The sequence below is a fragment of the Cyprinodon variegatus genome, unplaced genomic scaffold (genome assembly GCF_000732505.1).
Source record: "Cyprinodon variegatus isolate N-32 unplaced genomic scaffold, C_variegatus-1.0 Scaffold248, whole genome shotgun sequence".
Taxonomy (NCBI): Eukaryota; Metazoa; Chordata; class Actinopteri; order Cyprinodontiformes; family Cyprinodontidae; genus Cyprinodon; species Cyprinodon variegatus.
This window is the reverse complement of record NW_015150701.1, coordinates 862129-885852: the sequence shown is the minus strand read 5'-3', so window position 1 is coordinate 885852 and position 23724 is coordinate 862129. Positions and strand designations below refer to the sequence as shown.

Here is a 23724-nt window from a genome sequence, read left to right as displayed (position 1 = left end):
GCCAAACAATCATTATGCATGGACTCCAAAAGTTTGAAATCAGCCATTCTTCTACAGGTTGCTGTCTTCCTTTAAAACAGTTGTGGCAAACTGCAAAACACACTTTTTATGTGTTTTTTTTTCTTTTCAAAATGGCTTCCTTCTGCACCGTTCATTATTATGAGGAATTTATGGACTGCAGATATCGCCCTGATCTCTGCATTTCCACAATTTCTGCTTCTCTAATCATTCTCAGTTTAGGTCCATGCCCATGCTTTTACGAAACATTATGTTTTATGGTCTGCAAAAATGTTTATAGTATCAGTTCAATCCCTAATCCTACTTTAAATTTCTTCAGATGATGATTTCTGACATGTGCTGTGCTCCTTGGACTTTTTAATTATACAGCAGCTCTGTTTTTACCAGCCAACTTTCATTAAAAGGAACCCCGTGAAAACTGTTATATTTTTGTACTTGGATTATTTCTTTGTGTTAGTCTGTCCCATAAAATCCCAACAAAATTAGCAAATGTTTTGTCTGTATTGGGCAAAAAGTTCAGTTAGGAGTAATTTTGCAAAGCAGAAAGAAACTCTGCACTTAAGTCACGAAAAAATATATCTAAGTACCTAAAAAAAATAGATATATTTAAATTAAATATCTGCTAGAACCTGAATGCTTGCGTAAAAAAGTACTATTCACACTTTAGATAACACAGAAAAAGAGAGACTGCAATGAAGTAGAGGGTAGAATAGAGAGATCACAATATGGTGAAAGAAAAAGAGCCAGAGGAGGAAGAGATTTTGTGAAATTGTCTACAGAAACGGGTTTGATGTGAGAGCAGGGACAAAAGACAGCTTTTAAAAGAAAACAGAAATGTCTGTCTTCCAATGGGTGCTTTGCTTTTTTATATATATATATATATATATATATATATATATATATATATATATATATATATATATATATATATATACCGGTATATATATATACATTTAGGTTCCTGGAGCAGCAGATACTGTATGTGGAAGGAAGTGTGAGGCTTGGGCACGTAGGAGTCATTGTGAGCAGTGTGGTATCTGAGCTGCAGCAAGAGGGTGAAGTGGAGGAACAGGAGAGGGATTAAAGAGGGAAGAGCAGGAGATAAGAAGAAAGAAAGAGGGAAGGGGGTCCTGAAGGCATGGCTGGCAGGGACAAAGGCAAGCAGGCTGGGACAGGTGAGAAAAGGGAGGAGGGGGTTAGGACAAGAGGTGAGGTAAGGAGGAGGAAGCAGTAGGGATTAGGAGGTAAAGGTAGGGAACGTGGACCAATATGGAGTATACTTGCCCTTGGAGTTTAGCCCTGTGTGGATCCATCAGAGAAGGAGAGAGCAAGAAAAGAAACAGAGGATTGGGTGGGAAGGGGGGGATCACAGACAATATTTTATTCAATTACTGTTTGAATAAAAATATTGTTTTCTTAAAAGAAAAGAAAAACAATTCAAGTCAAACTAGACAACAGAGAAAAAGAAATGAAAAACAAACATTCTTTTTGCAAGACCAAACAAAGAAAGAGGAAACAAAAGAACTCCTGGGCAAAGCCAGGAAAAGGAAATGCATTTAAGGCAAATTGTGAGAAATAACCATGGCAAATCAAAAGACAGAAATTAGAAAAAAAAAAAACACCAGGAAAAGAGAGGAGAATCAGGGTCTGGACAAAGAAAAAATGAAAGAGACAACATGTGTCCCGATTCAGACCCAGTGAGGAGAAAAAAAACAAAAAACTCCCACAGTTGTTAAGCCATTATTCCAGGCCATGTGGGAGTTTATCAATTGAATGATTCCAAAGCCGATCAACACTTCACAGTCCGAAAAAAGAAAAAAAATTACCACACACAAAAAAGAAAGAAAAACAAATCCTCAAATCATAAAATGTATCATAAGGAGTGAAAAGCATGCATTTTTTCACACTTTTCTGGTCAGAAACATTAAATAATTTAAAACACATATGCTTCAGAATCATTACTATGGTGGAAGAAGAGGCGAGAGCATTTGGTAAAACAAAAAAATAATAGCACAAAGGTCACCATTATTTTCACCTGAGGAGTACAGTAAAACCACAGCTTTCACCTTTCTGTCTGTTCAGTTATTTTTTTCTTCAGCCAGTGTGAAGAAAAAACATCACCATTTTACAGCACAGCATGAAGACAGGAGGGAGCAGGGGGAGCGGAGGAGGAGGAGGAGGAGTCGAGGGACTCAGGAACCGTATGATCCTGCCTATCAGAGAGCATAGAGAAGGGGGAAAGGGAAGCTGAGGGGCCAGGGCAGACGAATCCCCTCGGAAACTCCATATGATGATGTTGGAAACCCGCGACATATGACTGAATTCAAGTGTAAGGTCATATCAGAAAGAAAGAGCAGAGAGAAGCAGAGAAGGAAAGTGACAGAGGGGAGAAGGATGCCGGGTCTGACCCAAGGTACTTACACTGCACCTGAAGTATCTGGTCACTTAGGTTGGCCTTGATATGGTTCTCACTATATGTGGGCAGTACCAACCCTAGACTGTGTTAAGGACAATAAGGAACAAAGTGAGCTAACATAAACACACGTGATAGATTTTATGCATCCACATTTCATATTTTAAGAACATTTCCAAGATGAACGAGGGTGCTTTAATTGAAGAACATCAGCCAGTTGCTGGTGCAAAGCTTTGGATGTGTTCTGTCTTTGATTTCTTTGATTTGCTGTAATTTCCCAAAAGCATAAAAGCCTTTCTCTCTGTGTGCAGCAGCAGCATTTGATGTTCTACATTTTCAAACAGACCTCATAATCCAGTAAATGTGCTATGATTTATTTTTTCCAGAAAAACAACTCTAATTTAATGCATCTATGCAGTGAAAACCTTGCAGACCCCCTCTGATCTCAAACACCCCATTATTGAGTTCTTAGACGGGACATAAAATGTTTATCTCTAGTTTCACTTCACCTTGGTTAATTCTTTTAAATGAAGGTCAAAGCTACAGAAAAATTAAGCTCAGGAAATGGTCAGCAAATCTATATTTTAGTAAAAATTGACCATTTATTTTTAACTTAATTGATTTAAAAGCACTGAGATAACAAGTAAAAAAAAAACCCAACTGTGATAATAACAGTAAAAAAACAAAGGAAAAAAAAAGACACTGTCATCTGAAAGGCGCCAAAATCAAGTAAAACTGCACCGCTTCTTGATTATAATAAAAACGTCAACTTGTAAACTAATGGAGAAGAATAACAAACTTGTGGTTAATGCTTATTCCTACACTGAATCCCTCTTGGATCATCATTGTTCCCATAATTTGAGAAGCTTGTCTTTTCAGTTTACTTCTATCTCCCAATGCGCTTTCAGATTCTATAATTGGATAGCCTAAGATTAGTGATAGCTTATCTTTGGCCCTGGTTATCACAATTAAATACTTTTTAAACCTATTTTCTAAGTAAAAAAAGAAATGTTTAAACGTGTACTGGTTTTTTGTAGTGTTTTGTAGTGTTTGTGTCAATTTTACTTAAAATCTGAAATATTTATAGGAAGCCTGAGAACTTTAAGAAATAATGGCATCTGAAAGTATAAAACAAATATGCAAAAATAGCCCATCAATTGAACTAATGATTTTTAAGGGAGGATTAGAGATAAGTACATGGGCCTAAACTATAACCTTTTTCTTTTTCTGTAGAAAAACTGTCCTTGCTATGATTTAATTGAATATGATCCTATCTAGATACTCAAGAAGGACAGCTGAAAGAAAAAGCAATGTTTCACCAGAAACAAAAATACCGTTAATTCATATTGTGATGACCCTCTTGGTACTAATTGTTGGTTTCTCTCAGGTGTGCTGGACTGAAGTGGGAGTTGGCTACCGTTTTTCCATAAAACATCTCCCTTTCCCTGGAGCAGCCTAGTCCAGTGCATTTCCCCTGACATTTCCAATTATGTATACTGGATGTGAGTTGGCCATAACAATATAGAGGTAAAAAAATGCATCCATCTAGTTTTTTAGTAATCTATAACGTTAGTGATGAAGATCTACCTGTCATTTTATTAAAAGAGGAAAATTTAAAAATGTGTGATGTTCAAAATATATATATATATATATTACATATTAGCAAAGCTATTTCTTTCAACAAAGGAAATGTTTGCAACTAGATATTTTGCTACTGAAATAGCACTGCTCAGAACAGTACAGCTCTGTTTTGATGCACTTAGGCCAAACTTAACCAAAGTATCACAAAGTTAGTTTCAAAATCAAAGGTATGTCTGTACAATTATATTGCTTATGGATACATTTGGATCAGACTGGTCAATGATTATGTAGTAAATAGCAGGTGCAAGACATATAACTCAGCAAATAGCATTGCTTTTTAACTTTTTACTGTTGAAAGTATAAATCTACCAAATGTTTCTGTAAAGAAAACATTACAATAGATTATACTGAGTTGAGTTTCAATATTTCTCTAATGGATCAATTCTTTAGGCCTATATATATATTCAGAACAGTAAATCAGAAACCTGGATAAGCTGATAAAGCTTAGCTGTAATAATATTACAAATAGGTACAATTTTAATTGTTAAAACAGACTTTAAGTTAAATAAATTTGAAAATTAGTTACCGGTAAGTATTTTTGCATTAAATACAGACAGCTAATCAGTATGTGCGATGTAGAAGCTGCAGCTACTTTTTCAACTGTGAACTGCTTTAAAGTAATAGAAGACCATAAAACACTTACAGGTTCCAATATTGTGGTCAGAATATCAGGTGATGTGTGCTTGGATGCAAACCTACCTGTAGTCTGTACCATCAACAGGTGTCCAGGTGTATGTTCGTATGGCCTCGTCGATATACCTCTGAGGGTGATCATAAACAGAAAACCAAATGCAGTGGGTAAAAGCTGCTAAGGTCTCAGCACATTAGGTTTTCCATAATTAGAAGGAAACAATGGATAATAAACACATTGACTAATTCAGATTCATAACAACAGGAAGGTGCTACTTTGGATCATGATTGAGTCACATATATTGATGACTTGCCTCATCAACTGATTTAATGAGAGTCTTGATTTTTCTTTGCCCCGATTTACCATCAATCATGTCTCGACGGATCTGGGAAACAAAAGGAAGGATTTGTTTAGAAGGCAAATTGTTACAGAAATAGAAAAAAGAAGGGATATTAATTAGAACTTTAATACGTTTTTTTTATTCAGTGTATAAATATTCTATATTTATAAACAGCAATTCTGTATAATTCCTGTTTTTGTCATTTAGGATTACATATAATCATTTTTAATCATTATTTAAGTAAATAAGTAATTATTATTATAATTTTTTAAGTATTTATACAAGAGAGAGATTTGGAGACAAAAGAAGGCCAAAATTAAAATTAAATTCCTAACAAAAAAGTTTGGGTTGAAAGACCCGATTAGTAAAATTAAAAGAAAAGTCTGTCAAATACTGATTAAATGTATGTAATTCTGAATTAGAGAAAAGTTAAGCAAACAAAAAAAAAGATTGTTCTTTTCTAAAATTAGAATTAAAAGCAAAAACTCATTCATAGTAAAAAAAAAAAAAAAAAAAGACAGTCCTTTTATACAGTATATGCATTTTTTTTTATTTATTTTAAGAGTGGAAACACGTAAGATAAAACTTGAAATGTTGTAGATAACTTGTTTTACCTCCTCCTTGTTGTTATCTTCCAGTTCTGCATCTAGAAAGTCTAGAGTGACAGGCTCCCTGAAGTTAATGATCTGAGCAGAAGAAGATGGAGAGGAAAAATAAACATAATTCAAAATTAATGTGACACATATTTAAATTACTAATTAGGAAAGTAATTAGCTGTAGAGAGATGGGCCAACCTTGGGTCGTAGGTTAGGATGCAGCAGCACGTAACCATTTGGGTCGGTAGCAAACGTATAGCCATTGGCCCCAAGCTGCACGGATAGTAGTGAGACAGAAAATGACTCAGTAATCTTTCAAAAGAAAACTATATGCACATGATAGTTAAAGCAAACGTGCTCACTCTATAAGTTGGAGTCTTCTTCTTGATTTCATTGATTGCTACATCAACTCCCATAACTCCAAGAATGAGTTGATTCTGTGGGATGAAGAAGAACTGTTAGGACCCCAAAACCTAAACATTAAAACTCTTCTGTTTGAGAAAAATGGGGGATTTAAAGAGAAACTTTTAGTTGATAATTCCACAAAGTAGGGCAAGAAGAAACCAATTGTTTAAAGAAAGTTCTGTCTACTGTTTACCACCATCATAGAGACACAGCAAAAATGTTGAAGAAGGTCCTCTGGTAATTTGGAGCAAAATTGTACTAGACAGAAGCAGCACATCTCACTGATTGCACCATCCTGGCAGTAAAACACAGTGTTGGCAGCTTCATGACGTGGCATGTGTTGCTCCACCAGGGGCAGAGAAGCTGGCCAGAGTTTATGGTAAGATTTTTAAGCTAATACATGTCAATGGTGAATGAATGGAACTTTAACCAAAGCTATCAGGAATTTTTAAGAGCATTTTTTGTAAAAAAGTTGTCCAGAAGTGGGTTTCTCTACCTGATAAAATCCTCTGAAGTGTGTAGTTGTAATTTTTTTCTTGATGTGATATAGTTCTAAAAATAGTGGAAATGCTCACAAGGTGTAAATATATTTGAAAATCATTGTATTGCTGTGGCCAGGGGGCAGACGCCACAAATGACTTGTTCTGATGTCGTCACCTCAAGGGGGAAGTGTTGCCTCAGGAAGCAGAAGCTTTGTGAATACCGTTACAAATGATTGATGATGGTGACATACAGATAAATAATGAACATAAAAGCTAAAATAATTATGTATGTCCGTGTGACGTCAAAGCTTCATTTACTCAAAGGGCAATAAAAACCACTTTAATCAAATGATTTATAGTAATAGATATGTTTGTGAGCCATACTGATTTCTGTGTGGGTGACTGTATCAGACTAGTTTTTTCTTTTTTTTAAAAAAAAAACTCTGTTGTTTTTACCTGAGAGCTGGCGCTATCTGCAGTCAGGTTGAAAACTGGCATTGTTCCAGTGATGACAAGCCCCAAACCCTAGAAAAATCAAGTCAAAAATTCAGATTCTCTACCAAAAATACTTTTGTGGATATTAAACGCTCATTTTTTTTCTTCTTGCAAAAAAAATCTTCCACTTAGGTCTTGCACACATAAACATGATGCAGTTATTGACATCTTAAACAAGTAACTACCTGCTACACAGAAATTTCAGTGTGGAAAAATGTCAAAAACGTATTAATACACTGTATAAAAATAACAGAAAATAGCTAAAAAAAAAAGGAGCAAAAAACTGATGCATTAAACATGCATATTTTTTTGTTGTCGACACCTTTATTAACTGATTTCCTTGTATAACAACTACTTTTGGGCATTAAGTTGTTATTATGTACAGTAAATACTTACCAGAGCATCTTGGTAGACATTCGTCCACTGTACTTGTTTAGCTTTAGGCCCAGCGAGCACCATGGGACGTCCCAGGACATCCAGGTACTCCTGCAAGCAGCAACATTTACTTTAGTGCTGAGTGTCCATGACAAATACAACATAAACAGACATTTATGGTACTTCTCATTCAACACATTTAAAGGGTAGAGAGTTTTGTAGAGCCCTCTGATGTTCATCTGTTGTAAAACCACAAGACCCTGACCGGCCTTGTCTTTGTCACCATATAACACCAGCGGAGCACCACCTTCATGCCCCTACCGAGCCATAAAGAACCCACCCCCCTTCATTTCAGGTATCTTTTTTATTGTTATAAATGAACTATTAAGAACACATTAGGTGGGTCACAGGTGCCACAAACATGGCATTTCCCAGAAGCTCTACTGTCAACACTGACGATATCAGAATATCCCACAGCATTGCTGAGAGCAGGTTAAAGGTTAACTCTACAAGTAAAACACCAGACATCCATTTTATTTTGGCTTTTTCTGAACATCATTCCAAACAGCTAATAGGAATTTTAGGTAAACAATTATTCACATTTCTAACTTTAGATACTTTTATAATTACTATATGCACACTGTGACCTGATGGCAAACATAGGAAACATTTGATTAAAAAGGGAAAAATCAGACTGATTGTGCATAATTACAAGGATGAAAACTTTTGTTGACATTTTTAAAAGCTTCTAAAATCTTCATCTTTTTAGAGGAAAGTTTGTTTTTGAAGAGCTGTGAATTTTTTTTTATTGATTTTATAACCCATTATTATTTCAGATCAACCAAATAAACTTTTGAAATGAAAGAATAGCTTGAGTTTACTAAAGTCAGTATTCAGATGATCATGATGATGATCTTTTATTGACATTTTCATCTGTACTGCCTGACAACTTGTACAGAGTTCCTAGGCTTTAAAAAGAATCACCTCCACTTTACTAAATGTCCCTACCATGGCAGCTCCCTTTAGAGTCTGGTGAGAGAAACTTAACACAGTTTGTGTTTAAACAGGACAATGTCTCCATAAGATAACCCACATTTGCTTTTAGAAACGAGAAAGCAAACAAACACCAAGCTTCCAGGGTGATCTTTTTCCAAGCCTCTGCCATGAAGTCAATGCTTGTAACTAGAAATCAACTAGTTTAGGTCTTCCAACTTTCCCCTGATGATGGTGAAATATTCAACCGGGATTGTTATATATCCTTGAAGTGTCTTGTAGGGTCAAACCTAATTGAAAAATATTTTTTCAAACATAAGATGCCATGAAAGCACACATTAGGCACTTAATTCTTGTAAAAAAACAAAAACATCTTAAAAAAAAAAACAACAACTCAGGATTTGTACTAGATGAAGAGAAAATGCAGCAGAAACAAACGTTAAAATCCATAATTTAAGCTTTTTCTGTAATGACATTTAGTCCCATGGTGAGAGCATGTAACCTGCTGAAATACATTTAGCAAAGATTACCGTTCCACATCACAGTTAGCACATTGTTTGTCCAAAACATGCTTCATACATAGAAGAACTTCTCCATTTAAAAAGCAACAATTTCAGTAAAAGGTTTTAGACCATTTTGTTTTCTATCATCTGAACAGCGAGGTGCTGACAGGCGTAACCTATTCTATTATTAGCTCAATAAAAGTCCAGTTTAATGCGCCATGGGGAGATATTCCATCAGGACAGTGACAGCCAGACCTTTTCACGGGATATAGAGGAAATTTTCCGCCTGGCTAGAACAATCTAGGAAAGCATAACAAGTCAGCAGCTACAGACACAAAGGAGACAGAGCTTTATAGTTGTATGGCATTAGTGTGTGTTGATTAAAACCACTAGCTATGATTGCTAAGAGTAATCCCACCCGTGCTTTACTAATGCCTTACACAAAAAACGCACTCCTTTCAAGATCAGCCTTGTAGTTTTACATAAATGAGATTCAGGACACTACTTCTAAAGTTTTTCCATCTGCAGGCCACCTGATATGTTGCTGTTATTCAAGACAAACAGTGTAATAAGGGACTTTGAAGGGCAGTGTATGGTTAAATAAAGTAAGGTGTTTGTACTTTTTCATCAGAAACCTATTGGGATAAGTAGCAGTTCTCAGAGTATAAACATGCCAGAGTTAATGGAACAACTGATAGTCTATTTTAGGACTTGATCACTCACTGGGCTGGCTGGATTACTGGGAGGGTTGGAAGAAAGTGTGAAATAAAAAGGAAAGAAATTAAAAAGAGGGTGGTGGCATTGTAGATCCACCACCACCAAACAGAGTGAGTTAATTTCCATGCCTGGAATGATGTTATCCCAAGGGTCTCTTAAAGCTTGTTGTTCCTTAAGCAAATATGACATTAGGGAGAAGCAAGTGGTCCCTGAACATAAGAGGGACTAAGTGTGCTAACATGTCACAGACAGAAAATTTTAATTCATGTATAAAGAGTGAAATGTGGGAAATCTAAATTGTAATCTAACGTTGCACCACCTGTAGTCTCTAATAGAAAGTCTTTATCAAAGTACACAAGCTCTAAACTTTCTAACATTTTTTTAGCTTGATAACATCTAAGTGTTGACCGAAGGTTCAGGAGCTCTAGATAATCAGAATTTTGTAATTTATTTTTTCCATATTGGTGAACACACCACAATAACAGTCTTTGATGTGAAAGTCACTAGTCAAAGTAGCAGAATGAATGTCAGCAACAGCTCAGAATAAAAGTAAGTACAACATAAATAAGAAGATTAATAACTTCTTTAGAACATAGGTAATAAAAGTCTAAGGTTATTTGTGGTTTTATGTGTCAATTAAGACATATCTATGTCAACTCAAGCAATCAGCAAGAAGCCTGTGAAGTCTTATATTCAAAGTGACGCGACAGACGTGCTTCAAACAATGTAACAGGCATGATTATTGCAATTACAGCAAAGTGACAGCGATGTGGCTACTGCGATGGAAGACCTGAAATTTTCTGTCAAGCCGCATTGCAACAACCAACCAGGAACTGTGAGTGGCTGGGACATAGAGTTAAGGACTGCAGCACACACAAAGCTCAATCAAAATGGAAGATGAAACAATAATGATGACAAAGGATGAAGTAAGGAATGCTCTTAAGCGCTCTGTGGGTAGCTTTTTGAAAAACAGTTGTAATTTAGCAATAATAGAAGGACTGTTAAATTATTCCTTAATTCCAGAGCTAGTCCCGGCCACCCACCGCCTCTGCCAGACTCAGATTCTCTCTCTGCCTGCTGTCTTGCACGGCACTCAGCCTGTTACAGAGCAGAGCACATCTGGCCACCCCTGCCCAGCTCAGGTGTTCTCTATGTATGGCTCTTTAATTTGATCTCCACTGCGACTCGCACTGTAAAATCCAGATCCACCATGTTAAGTTGAAACCGTCAAGCAGCATAAGCTTCTCAGATTCTGAGTAGAGTTTGTCGCCTGCCATGCGGATTACTGTGGATATGTCAAGACAGTGACGGCACTAGAAGGTTGCAACAAAGTTACTGGAGTCGCATTTGATGTGAAAGCACCATTAGGCTACATCTACACAGAGCCTCATAAGGTATCTACACAGAAAACTTAACATTAAGATAAAACTGCAAAAAGCCAGAGGAATAGGCGTTATACAAAATATGCCAAGAGTCTTATTTTTTGTGTTTGTTATGACCAACAACAGAGGAATTAAATGTCTTAAAAACCACATTAGATTAAATAACTTCTGAAGAATAGACTGTAAAACAACAATCCATTGTTTAAAACTGTAAATCAAAGTAAGTAATTTTTTTCTTAACATAAGAGTATTGTTTTCTTGATGACACTTTGCCAATGGAATAAGGCAATTTTATTCTAAAATAAGAAAAAACCAACTGCAATCTCTTTTTTCAATTGCATAATATCTAATTATCTTATTTTAAGGCCAGAAATACTAATTCCCTTGGCAGATCATCTTATTTACCTACTCAATCTAAACAAATACACTTATTTTAAGACAGTTTTACTCATTTTTAGATAATTTTTTGAAATGAGTGCATACCTGTGGAGGGTGGAAAGATCTATGATGGGGCAAACATGCATTTTGTATTCAGTTATGCAGATCGGGGTATCTAGACAGAGCCACAATGGGGGGTGATTTGAACACCGTTGAAGCAGGTTTTAAATGGCGACAATTTCTTGACTACTTTGTCAGGAGGGGACCTTCTATCTGAGCAGCACACTTGTGGAATAAACCATAAACTTGGCTTTGGTTGGATGGGCTTTCAGTATGGAAAATGGTTACCGCCAGAACAGGTTACTCTCCATCAAAGAAAACATTAACTAGTTTAAATAAAAATGGGGTTTTATGCACTGATGAAAGCGAGACTGTTCTTTAAGGCACTAAAACCTGAATTGAAGTCATAACTCCTGTACCAAGCCAAGAGGTTATATATTTCATACAGCAACATATAATTTTATTTACATACAAACATTCAAAGCTGCTTAATCTTATATCAAACAGGAGTGACATTGCTTTGGATGTTTCAAAAAGACATCAACCAATAAACAATCCAGAAAGATAACTTCATCTTGGTATCAGTGAAACATGGTTAATGTACTGAGTTGTCAGCCCAGTCTGTGAACCTTAATCAAAGAAAAAACTTTAAAGATGGGATCAGATATGCCACTTCTGAAATCTCAACATACAGTTAAATGTTGAATGAAGGCCACTTCTTCTGAACTGGATTAGGCTCAAAACACAGGAGATGATCATGATGGAAGATGCTTACAATACAATTTTCTTCACTATCTGTACAGCAGGTTTAGAAAAAAAGATATGTTTTTCATATTTTGTTTTGAAATGGAAAGCAAAATGTTCTCAGTGTATTTGTTCTTCATTTTTTTCATTTAATTGTTTTAAATGCAATTCCTTTTTAAACACACTTTTTGTAATTTTATTTTAAAGAGAAGTGCAATGTTTCAAAAATCTAGTTTCTCTAAGAGCCAGAGGTTTCCCTAAATATACACACTAAACAAGATTTACAGCTTAGATTATTGTTCAAATATAAAAGTATAATTGGTCTGTGTGTAAACAAAGAAAATGCAGTCCTATTTAGATTTATTAATGTGAATTGTTGGTAAGGTTAGCACTGATGATCTTGCTGTTTTAGCTTGTTAAATCTCTATCCAAGTATATGAAAAATGTCAGCACAGCACTTTTTAAACATTTTGCCTTAAGGAATAGATCATATTATCATACTTCTCTTAGGAGGCTATGAATAGTCAGCATTTTACTTGTAGGGGATACATCTTTTCAAAAGTTCACTTTTCATAAGATTACAGTTTCAGGTCACCATCATTTGAAGTTGGACTAAGTACAGTTATTTACAAATCTGTAAATCAATTTGTAACAATGAGCTTTTACGTGAAACATCTACAGCAAAGCAAGACATTGCTATCTTGTCTAGCCAGAGTAGGTGTCAAGCAAGCATTTGAATGTGCTTCTTTGTTTGGGCAGTAAGGCTGCAGGAAAGCAGAAGACAGGATAACCCACAGAGGCCTTGTGTGGGGACAACCAAACTGTAACCACAGCAATTTTATACAATTAGGCAAATGTCCGGCTTCACATGGGTATCCTTTAAGGGCCTCAATTATGTTTGCCCTTTTAGATCACTTTACAGTAATTTTGTGGGCATAACCTGCCAAGAAATTACTTACACAGGTCTCATGTGTTAACACATGCAGGGAATACAGAAGCACTTTCCTTTTCAATCCCCTGTAAGCATTTCTGAGGGAACCACACAGTCGACCCTTCCAAATACAGAATCATGGTAATTTGGCATGAAATATAACAAGTCTATTAACTAATATGATATGTTAAAATTAGTGCTGTCAATCGATTAAATTTTTTAATCGCGATTAATCGCATCAATGCCTGAGTTAACTCGCGATTAATCGCATTTTAATCGCACATTTTTTTCCTGATTGAAAATCATTTAAATACTCTCGATGACATACAAAAAAATACATACAGGCTAGGTGCCAATGTTCTTTTTTAAAAATGAAAACAGGTCACAGACACTGATTTATGCCATAGAAACATATGGCAAGAAGATGGGGAGGCATGTAGCAAAAAATAACAAATATGTAGCCAAAAAAAAGGCCCTGAAAACAGGCTGATGTAAAAGACAGTCTTTACAGTTAATACAGTCTTTTGAACAAAGACAAGCATTTTACCCTACTGCTATAAAATTTGGTAGAGTTAACATTAGATGTTAATTAACCAAGATAATAATGAACAATTTTCAATCAATACATCAAAATCAATAGACCGACATCACTAGATGGAGGTAGTCTATGCTCTAGAAAGTTACTTTTCAGCCTCTTAACAAAAATGAGAACACACACACACACCCACCCACCCACACACACACACACAGAGACACACGATACCGACCTGTTGCGTACACAGACAGCAAGAGTGCCGTAGCAGATTCCATTTCACCTCAGTAATCTGTTTTCTCAGCGTATTTCAGGTTGCTACTAGTTACCAGACACTCAACTTGTTTGTTGGTGGTGGGGCTTAAAGAAAAGGCACTAGCGTCACCCAGTGTATGAGCGTCTTTTTCCCTTGAGGAGCTCCGCTGTCGAAGCCTATGAGAAATGCATACACTGGGGGAAAATAGCCCCGCCTTCCCGCAGGCTGCAGCGGGATGTACTTGGAAAATTGTACCATAAAACCACATAGCGTTAATCTCACGTTAAAAAAATTAGCGCCATTAAAATGGCCTCGCGTTAACGCGTTAATAACGCGATAATTTTGACAGCACTAGTTAAAATATATACCTGCTTCTTCACAAATTAAAATAAATGATATTCCATTAAATACTTTATTCCTATATACAGAATCCTAAAACAATTATGATAGAGCATTTCAAACATTTGTCTCTGTTAACTGCGAGTATGGCTTGGGATTAATAAAAACCTATGATTGGTTTTTTTATATATTACATAGGACAAAAAAAAAAAAGGAATTCTATTACTGATATGCTCCCTTTGTATGAATTACATCACTACTAGGCTTAATCTCATCTCTATTTTTGATTACTCTGTCCCATTTCCTTATTAACATTAGTCCGCATATTCTCTATGGGGTATAGGTCAGGCAAATTCGCTGGCCAATCAAGCCCACAGTCATTAAACCAGGTGTTGGTTTTGAGGCACCGTGAGCAGGTGGCCAGTTCTGCTAGAATATGATATAGTTTCTTCATAGCATTTGTTAACAAAGCGAAACACAAAGGAGATTTCCTGGGCATGTTGGCTTTGGACTGAAAAAAACACAATCGACCATCAACAGCTGCAACATTGCAATCCAAATCTTTACACCATAAAAAAAAAAAAAAAATTGTCTTTAAAAAGAACGTTGTGCCTTTTTCTTTTCACTCTCTAAGTTAAATGCAGCTTCAAATTAAATGAATTCTTTTATTTGATAATAAATACCTAAATTAAGTTTACCCATCTTAATCCCTTTGTGGTGGTTTAACAATTGATTGAAGTTGGAGATGTATTCTCTTTTTACAGTGTGTGCCAAGCTTTTGGCGGTGGCTTAGCACAAGAAATGCAACAGGGACAGACCTTTGATTCAATACCATTCAGGTGAGGTTCTGTCTGTTCTCTCTTGGGACTCAAATGCAATTAATTGCGTTAATGGTAATAACACATTAAAAGATTTCTAATAAATCGAAATAATGCATTGAAGTCTCATTCCTAATCATTCATTGGCGATCTTGGGTTTTTTCAAGTGTATACTGCTAATGCCTTTGATAAAAGATGGAAGACTTGCTAGTAGCTATTGACATTGCACAGTGCTTCACAGTGTGTGTGGGTGTGTGTGTGTGTGTGTGCCACAGTGTTAAGGAAAGAAGCCAGACCAGAAAATGACTTTTTTTTTCCTCAAAAACAAACCGTGTAAGTTGAATAATGCTATTGTATGCAGTCAATGATAGCTAAATGATGACTTGCTAATACATGCCACTATATCAGAATATAAAAAATAATGCTGTTCCCTATGTTAAATACCTTGCTAATTCGTTTAAGGTGGGAATAAATACAATCCTCTTGTAACTTCTGTGTAAAACCTTTTCTCACTATGGCTTTCATCATATATAAAATAAATCAAATCTAAAAAAATATTCTTTTAAATAGAAGAAGCAGATACAGGGAGAGCAGAGGCCAAAAGCAGTGGATGATGATGCTGGCTCTTCACGGGTTAGAAGAGGTGGTAAAAGATATTTATTTGCAAGAAGAAACCAAGCATCAGATAAAATATATTTTAACTGTATTTGAATTGGTAGTAGCCCAGGTTTAAGGCCTTGCAGAGGTAACACTGTGCTGCAACACCAACAGACTCAACAGTGTTTCTGTGTGACATATCCACAAAAACAAATAAAAATAAATACATATTGAATCGAAGAGAAATTGTTCAGTAAATAATTGCAGCTAGATAGAAGCACAGAGTGTTTCCCTTAGGTGGGTACATGCTGTGCGAGGTTTTATTCTTATGATAGTTGATTGGATCGATATTTTGGCCTTTAAGACATATATGTATATTTCAATCTTTTTTTTTTTTAGTTTATATACCGGTAATTGTTCCTCAGACACAAACATTAGCAACATACTGCAGTTATTTAGGTATAGAATATTGACAAGACAGAGACTTGGTTCCTAATTTTAATAAAAAGTTATTTTTTATATTTTTGTCTCTGCTTTTGTTCATAAGAAATCTAGACGTAACATTTTGTAACTGGACAAAACTGACAACAATGATCAAAGAAATAGTTTATATTTAAACATTTTGTTTATTTGGTAAAATTTTATCTAAAGGATCCTCGTAAGCACATTTCAAGACAGACGCAAATCAATATTGTTGTTTTCCTTGGTTGCTGGAGTCTGTTTTCTATGCGTTTTTTGTAGTTCTGGTTTCTCTTATGTAGAAGTCGGACTACATCTTTAAACATTCATGTCAGTTTTTTTTTAGATAAAAGCAATCAATAAATGTTGCATATTGGCATTCATACTTGATTCACTCTGTCTTACCTGTGTGTTGATTCTGATTGCTCCAATTGATGGTATTTCAAAGTAGTAACCTAAAATGAGAAGAAATATCGAAAATAAAGTCTCTCAATTGAAACATTGCTTTCACACTTTTGATTAGGGTGTGCTCGTGTCATATTCTGTACATGCATAGATTTCAAAGCGTATCCTAATGTGAACCCTTTTTGTAGATGGAGTTTCATCTCCTCGTGTACTTTATTAGGTGCATGCAATGCCATGAACTCAAGTTGATGATGGTGCACCCTGCAGACGAGACGTAGCTCGTGGCTACTGACCCCTCGTGTTTGAAGATATGCTGCAGGATGTAAATGTGGAAGCTCATTGAGAATGCGGAGCCCCAGGCACTGCCGCTGATTAGGAATGGACGAGAATGACCGAGTGGGTCAATAACCGAGCTGCTCAACAAGTTATTAAAGCCATGAGTGTTTACACAAAGAGCCGTGAAATGGAGGCAGCGTCTCCAGCATGTTAAAAAGCCTAGGCAACTTTCATTATTTGGGCACATTAGGCTTTTTTTTCCTCCCCAGTGTTTGGTGGTGAAATCTCCCATCTCAGTCTCAATTCATTAAAAAAAATCAGAGCATCCATGCACAGCCGTAAACATTTTGATTTTATAATTCATACATGCACACACAGAAGCACAATGCTGTGCTCCAGGGCTTCTGCTGTATGCCAGAGAAGTTGTTTTTTAAACAGACGGGTGGTCATAGAGCACTGCGCCACAAAGAGTTGTAAAGAGGGAAATATGATTTGGATTCTGTAGGGTCACACTCAGCAATAGAAACTCCTTGTCTGTAAACTATTTGAAAATTACAGGGAAACATAAACAGAAATGCTCTGTTATACAACTCAGTGGATTTGAGGTTCAAACTTCAAACAGGATAACAAATTGTCTTGTTTAATTAAGGTTGGAAATGAGAGAACAATGTCGAGATCAATCTACATGTCTGTACTGAACTGGAAGATTCAAACAATATAATTTCTTTTTAAATATGACAGACACATAAAAACATAAAGGGTCTTCACTCAAAGATGCCTCAAAATATCAGGTGAGAATTAAATGTTTTATTGTAAAAGAACAATTTTCTCACTGATTCCAACCAGACTGCAAGTCAGCAAAGCAATCAATGTAATTCCCAACAAGGAGTTTCTTTCAAAGAAACCTTTTTAAATTTCTGTCCAATTGATTAGAATGAGTTGACTTTTTATAGAACCTTAAGATTATGTATTATGAAATGGTCATATATAATTAAAATAAACTAAATGGAAAAATTCCAAAGCATTAACCTAATCAATATCTGTTGTTGGATTTTAAGGCAACACCATAAACCCTCTACCTCCTTGTGTGACACAAAAATAAACAAATGAATCAGTGCATAAATGAATGAATGAATGACTTAATCAATGAATCAATAAATGCCAGGAAAATAATTATGGAACTCCACAATCTGGTTCATGTTTTGCTACAATTTCAAGAATCCTGAAACTTCCCACCTAATCGGTTCAAGCAATTACATGTAAGTATAAACACCAAACAAGTAGGTCTCTTCACACCAAAAAGCCCAAACAATTTAGTCTGATTAATGGCAGACAAAAATAAAGGCTGATGTGTCTCTTTATACAAGCAATCTAACCTCTGGTTTTACTGTTATAGACTTACAGATTAATAGAGGCGTTGTACCTGATAGGCTCCCCAGGATTACAGTAACAGTCGTTACGCAGCTACGACAAAAAGATATCTCTGGGATAATATGAATGATGTAGATGAGTTCACATTTTACAAATATTACAGGAGCGCTTGCAGCCCAGAGTTGGTAGTAGTAGTCTTTTTTTGGGTCTATAGATTTAGACAAAGTAATTTGTCTTAAATTTAATTTATATGTATGATTACTACATAAAGTAGCTGATACGCATTCCAAACTAATTTATGTTTTCTATATTTACTCAGTGTTCCTACATGTAGAATGTCAGATAAATATTGGTAATTACTAAGAAAATGTTATAGTACTTTTAAATGTCGTCGTAAATACTGTAACATATTGTATATAATTTTCCAACTGGTGTAAATTTGACTAGGTTTTCTTTTTAACTGATTTTAATACTGCAAGGTGTAACCAACTACAAACCAAATTAGTTATCTTTTTGATTTATAATACATTGTAATTATTACCTGTCAGCTTACCTTTTAATTCATTTACATTATTTGAGCAATTTAGGACAGTTTGCAGGAAGTATCACAATTATTTATTATTCAGGGTGGTCACGAGTGAAAATGCACAGTGGTGCTCAATTTATATTAATAAATAAAAAAAATACTTTTTGTTTAACTGACACATCCTTACAACTTAAATGTAAAATTATCACATTATTACAGAGCATGCAGGGTGATGGGAAAGGAGAAGACGATGAGAAAAAGGAAGCAGAGAAAGTGTAGACTGCTGGAAGAAATGCGATGCACTGGTGAAAGACAAGTGAAATGGCGTGCTCAAAGATGACCCTAAACAATTCAAGTATGTTTGATTCAACCTACTGTTGTGAAGCAGGATTCTCCACGATGAACATAATCAAAATTAAATCCATCCAGGCTCAAAATGGTCAGTTCAGGTGTTTTATAAAATTGTCTAAATACCAAACTGAATGATTGTGGTTCTCTACATCAAAACAACTGAAACAGAAAAATTTTCTTTTTTTGAATGCATTTATAAAATTCTATGTAGAACATGGATGCCTAAAAACCTCATTTTATTTCACTGTTATATTCTGTTTAAAGTAACAGATTATAATTAAAAATGTCTCCAAACCGGTACTAGTTGATAATTTTCTTTATTCGGACCCTGCTGATTTTTAATTGGTTACCCCTGCTGTAGACTGTGGGGAGGTCGGTCGAGCAGGATGTGTAGAAATCCCGTTATGCGGAACAATTGGGAAAACAGTCCATTATTTAGACCTACGAAACTGTCCTTTATAGCACCAAACTACCACCTCTAACGCTGTGATTCCTTAGCTCCAGAGCAGAGCATGATTGGCTGCCTCTTTCAGGTTCTGGAGGCGGTGTTACTGCATTGAATGTCCCGCTGCTCCTGTCTAATTTCCAGAACGCCATCTCGCCTTACCTTACCAATTTGTCTGGGTGACTTGTCAACCTGTTTTGGGCACTGTGACCAAAACAGACATGGACCAAGGGCAGGGGAAAGATGCATGTCCACCCAAAGAAAAACTAATAAAAAACACAACTGGCGCTTGAAATCGATCATCTCCATAATGATTGCTCCGCTGCTGATCGAGGCAGATCACGTGAGAATCGTCCAGTTTCTGAGCTTTCCAATTGAGCGGTGCAAGTCTAGTTTACGTAGATAATTTTATAAACAGGAGTCTGTATAAGTTATAGAATTTATAAGGCCCTAACTTACCACAATAACATTTGACAATAAACTTAAAGTTTTCTATCAAAGTTGCAAAAACTTAATTTAAATAATTTAAAGAAATTATTTGGGAATAATTTAAATAAAAAAAATACATATTTTTATGTATTTTCTTTGTTAAAAATGTTGTACGCCATTGTGACAAAGTCCTTATAGGAATTACAGCAGCCAAACCATTTTGCTGCCCATCCTTGTCCCTATTTAAAGTGTTATGATAATTTATATATTTGGTAATGAGATAAAAAGATTTGTGGTTCTAGTGGTCATGACTATAGTCTGACAAGACATAAGAGGACAGAGTAAAACAAAGTCTGAAGGTTGTGAATCAAACCCCAGGCGGCTACACTTTAGAGAAATAATCTTTTCACGTGGCGATCCTGCTTTACTACTACATCATGAATCTCCACAAGAAGATTATGTAGTGAAGTTAAAGGATTACTTTAAATCTTAATCTGCCATGGATATGCATATTTTGGTCCTATATGTATACTTGCAGAAAAAAACTCTGGTCTGTTCAGGTTAAAGAACCTCAAAGACTAATTCCACATTTTTGCAGTTCTTTTCATTTCTTCAGCCCATGACCTTAGGCGTGCAGAAGAACAGTTCTTGGCAAAGAATGAAGCAGCTCTGATGAGACTCAGTTCCTCAATGTCTGATAAAAAGGTTCTCACTTGGAAATTTTGCACTGCAAATATAAAATTTTTAAACAAGTATTTTTTTTCTTAAAACAAGTGCATTTTTTCTTGAATTGAGGCGATTAGTGAGAAACTTGCCAATGCAACAAGATAATTTACATTTAGAATAAGAAAAAAACAACAATTGCAATGTCTTATTTCAAGGGCATGTTAAGTAATCATCTTATTCTAAGAGAAAAAATACTCATTCCATTGGAAAATCATCTTATATATCTGCTCAAATTAAAGGTAAATACACTTAATTTAACAAATGTTTACTTATTTCTAGATTGATTTTGCAGTGTGGACTGCTCCCTCTAAGTCAGGCAACCCTTTTTTGCTTCAAATTAAAGAGTTTAAGTATCTTTTTGTGCTTTTAAATGAGAAATGAGTTGAACCTAGAGATTATTAATATTAGAATGGAGTCTGTGCCAATGGGGGAGCTACTCTGCTTCATTGTGGCAAGGAAAAAGCTTAGACCAAAAGACAACCTTTCAATATACAGTACAAACAAAAAGTTTGGAAACACCTTCTCATTCAAATAGTTTTCTTTATTTTCATGACTTTGAAAATTGAAGATTCACACTGAAGGCATCAAAACTATGAATTAACACATGTGGAATTATATACTAAACAAAAAAGAGTGAAACTGAAAATATGTCTTATATTCTAGGCCATGCTGGTTCAGTATGCCTTCAATTTTGCATAAATCCCCAACAGTGTCACCAGCAAAGCACCCCCACACCATCACTCCTCCTCCTCCTTTGTTCATAGTGGGAACCAGGCATGTAGAGTCCATCCGTTCACCTTTTCTGCGTCGCACAAAGACACGATGGTTGGAACCAAAGATCTCAAATTTGGACTCATCAGACCAAAGCACAGTTTTCCACTGGTCTAATGTCCATTTCTTGTGTTCTTTAGCCCAATCTAGTCTCTTCTGCTTGTTGCCTGTCCTTAGCAGTGGTTTCCTAGCAGCTATTTTATCATGAAGGCCTGATTCACAGTCTCCTCTTAACAGTTGTTCCAGAGATGTGTCTGCTACTAGAACTCTCTGTGTGGCATTGACCTGGTCTCTAATCTGACCTGCTGTTAACCTGCGATTTCTGAGGCTGGTGACTCGGATGACCTTATCCTCCGCAGCAGAGGAGGCTCTTGCTCTACCTTTCCTGGGGCGGTCCTCATGCAAGCCAGTTTCTTTGTAGCGCTTGATGGTTTTTGCGACTGCACTTGGGGACAGTTTCAAAGTTTTGCCAGTTTTTTTAGACCAACTGACCTTCATTTCTTTAAGTAATGATGGCCACTCATTTTTCTTTACTTAGCTAATTTTTTATTGCCATAATACAAATTCTAACAGTCTATTCAGTAGGACTATCAGCTGTGCATCCACATGACTTCTGCACGACACAACTAATGGTCCCAACCCCATTTATAAGGCAAGAAATCCCACTTATTAAACCTGACGGGTTCATGGTACACCTGTGAAGTGAAAACCATTTCTACCTCTTGAAGCACATCAAGAGAATGCCAAGAGTGCGCGAAGCAGTAATTAAAGCAAAAGGTGGCTACTTTGAAGAACCTAGAATATAAGACGTATTTTCAGTTATTTCACACTTTTTAGTATATAATTCCACATGTGTTCATCCATAGTTTTGATGCCTTCAGTGTGAATCTACAATTTTCATAGTCATGAAAATAAAGAAAACTATTTGAATGAGAAGGTGTGTCCAAACTTTTGGTCTGTACTCTACCTGTCTGGGTTTTGACGCTCACCTATATTTATGGGATGTGTGGATTATGACAGCAATTATATGATTACTGACACAACTAGCTGAGATGAGCTTCCTCAGTCAGCTGGCTGAGCTAAAGCAACCCTTTTATGGAAGAAAACTGAGGAACAACTTCTTCATATGTGCTTACCCACAATGCCTCACACATTTATTCAAGCAAAACTCTCTATTCTGTGGTGAGTTTTTAATAAGAGCTTAAAAACACAGACAGGGAGATGATATGGTAATCACTGCTACCAGCCACCTGCTAATTAATGACTGCTAGGAAGGTGTTTCAACAGCATTAGGCTCCACTGGCAATAAGCTAACAGCTACAGAGAAGCTCTTCAGATAATTTGCAACACAAAAACACAGTCTTGAACTTAATTATAAGAGACAAGAAAACTTTGAGGAAAAGTGTTCAGAATAAAGTGTAAATGTTACTGCAGAGCAGACCCACATGGGTGAAACGTAGATCAGACATATGCAATAATGCAACCAAGGAAGTGGAGCTGAGTCAACTGTCAGACTGTTAGTCATAGACCAAGCTGGCTGTCGGCTGGGTTATTTCAGAGCTCAAGGCTGATCCAACAGATTATTGCATCCCATGAAGTTCTGCAGTCATTTTTTCTCAAGTTTAAAATAGACAAGGCAAGTGAAGACCAGACAAATGGAGGAGTTTTATCTCATAGTTTCATATAATTTTTCATTTAATTGTATCTCTGTTCTTCGTCACGGCTGTGTCTTATAGGACATTTAACGTGTAAACATCACTGAGCAAGGTGAACATGTTCGCCACAAAAAAACACTATCAAAATATCCATCCATCCATTTTCTGTCACGCTTATCCCAAGTGAGGTCGCGAGGGGTGCTGGTGCCTCTCCAGCCGTCAACAGGTTAACAAAATATCAATAAATACAAATACTTTTTCAAGTGCAATATTACTGCAAAAGCTTAACTAAATAAATTTTTCTATTCTAGGAAAAATAACAATACAGCTAATTGATGAGAAACAATTAAACCACTTAGTATAAACTCATGAAAGACGTATAAAGTTGACATCACTGGTAATTTTTTCCAAATTTGCCAAAAGTATTTATTTTTATAAAAAGAAGTCAAGCAATTATTAATTCTTTTGAGTAGGAAACCTATGCGCTTTTTGATTGTTTCGTTTTTCTACAGATGTTTTTTTCTCTTTGCTGTTTCTGCCTATTATTTATTTTTGTTAATTTTCTAATCTTAAAAAGTGAAAAATAAAAAGAGAAATAATATATATATATATATATATATATATATATATATATATATATATATATATATATATATATATATAT

The 23724-nt window shown here is 35.7% G+C and overlaps 1 protein-coding gene across 5 annotated transcripts in view; it reads right to left on the bottom strand.

Moving 5' to 3' along the window:
• The window catches only part of cacna2d2 (calcium channel, voltage-dependent, alpha 2/delta subunit 2), a 241815-nt gene that overhangs the window by 21396 nt on the left and 196695 nt on the right, over positions 1-23724 (bottom strand). For 4 of the 5 annotated variants that reach the window (XM_015382058.1, XM_015382059.1, XM_015382061.1 and 1 more), the window contains 10 exons: positions 16511-16560; positions 7418-7507; positions 6983-7051; positions 6002-6076; positions 5838-5912; positions 5658-5729; positions 5017-5088; positions 4772-4833; positions 2440-2516; positions 1303-1317 (listed from right to left, as the gene is read on the bottom strand). In XM_015382058.1, coding sequence (XP_015237544.1) covers positions 1303-1317; positions 2440-2516; positions 4772-4833; positions 5017-5088; positions 5658-5729; positions 5838-5912; positions 6002-6076; positions 6983-7051; positions 7418-7507; positions 16511-16560 — 657 coding nt within the window. The remainder of the gene's footprint in view (positions 1-1302; positions 1318-2439; positions 2517-4771; positions 4834-5016; positions 5089-5657; positions 5730-5837; positions 5913-6001; positions 6077-6982; positions 7052-7417; positions 7508-16510; positions 16561-23724) is intronic. The other variant, XM_015382060.1, reaches the window with a different exon arrangement.